Source organism: Sphaeroforma arctica, assembly GCF_001186125.1.
Source record: "Sphaeroforma arctica JP610 unplaced genomic scaffold supercont1.12116, whole genome shotgun sequence".
Lineage (NCBI taxonomy): Eukaryota > Ichthyosporea > Ichthyophonida > Sphaeroforma > Sphaeroforma arctica.
In genome coordinates this window covers 1-762 of record NW_014028442.1, presented here as the reverse complement: position 1 = coordinate 762, position 762 = coordinate 1, and the positions used below count along the sequence as shown (strand labels likewise).

Sequence of the window (762 nt, the reverse complement as noted above, 5' to 3'; positions counted from 1 at the left end):
ATATATAAACATACAAGCATGCAGACACTCAGATACACTCCGAGCAAACAGACAAACAGATACACTCAGACACTGACACAGACACACAGACACAGACATATATATATATATATGTCAGTTGTTTTGCCAACGCTTGATATAAATTCAGCCATGTGGTCTGCATAAACCTCAACTACATACCAATATACATACCCATTCGGTATATTTCACACAAATATGCATTCTTTATCTCTCCATATATTGCGTAAAGCTGTACATATCTTTCACCCTATTTGATTAAATCTATACCTAAAGTTGGGAATGTAAAAAAAACACAACGTATGAAGTACACATACCATTGCCCACGGAATATTCATCTCGACGCATACCATCACCGCCATCTCCCAGTACAAGGTTTGATTCGAGATGATGTTGTTATCGGTAATCTGATCTCCGCTGAACACTACGAAACTGGGAGACTCTAACGCCAACACGGCCCTCATGCTATTAATGGACTTGAGATCCTGTTCAGGGCCCCATTCTTCCCACGCGTTCTCGCCAAAGTGTAGATCTGCCAGCTGTAGTATTTTAAACGTGCCATTGCTATCAAAGTATAAAGGTTCGTGTGTGTGTGTTTGAGTGTTCACTACCGTTTGTGCGGTGATAAGACTGGATATGAACGGTATGCTGGTGCATAGTGCTATACATTGCACACTCGATAGCTTCATGATAAAGATGACTCAAAATGTAGACTGTAGCGTGTTTAGGAGTAAGAAGTATATA

The 762-nt window shown here is 40.3% G+C and overlaps 1 protein-coding gene across 1 annotated transcript; it reads right to left on the bottom strand.

Moving 5' to 3' along the window:
* Window positions 1-331: 331 nt before the first annotated feature.
* SARC_17789 (hypothetical protein) lies at window positions 332-707 on the bottom strand (the record flags this gene model as incomplete). The annotated part of the gene is made up of 1 exon (XM_014288121.1): window positions 332-707. A coding segment is annotated over one exon (376 nt), but the record flags the coding sequence as incomplete, so codon positions are not given.
* Window positions 708-762: the final 55 nt, after the last annotated feature.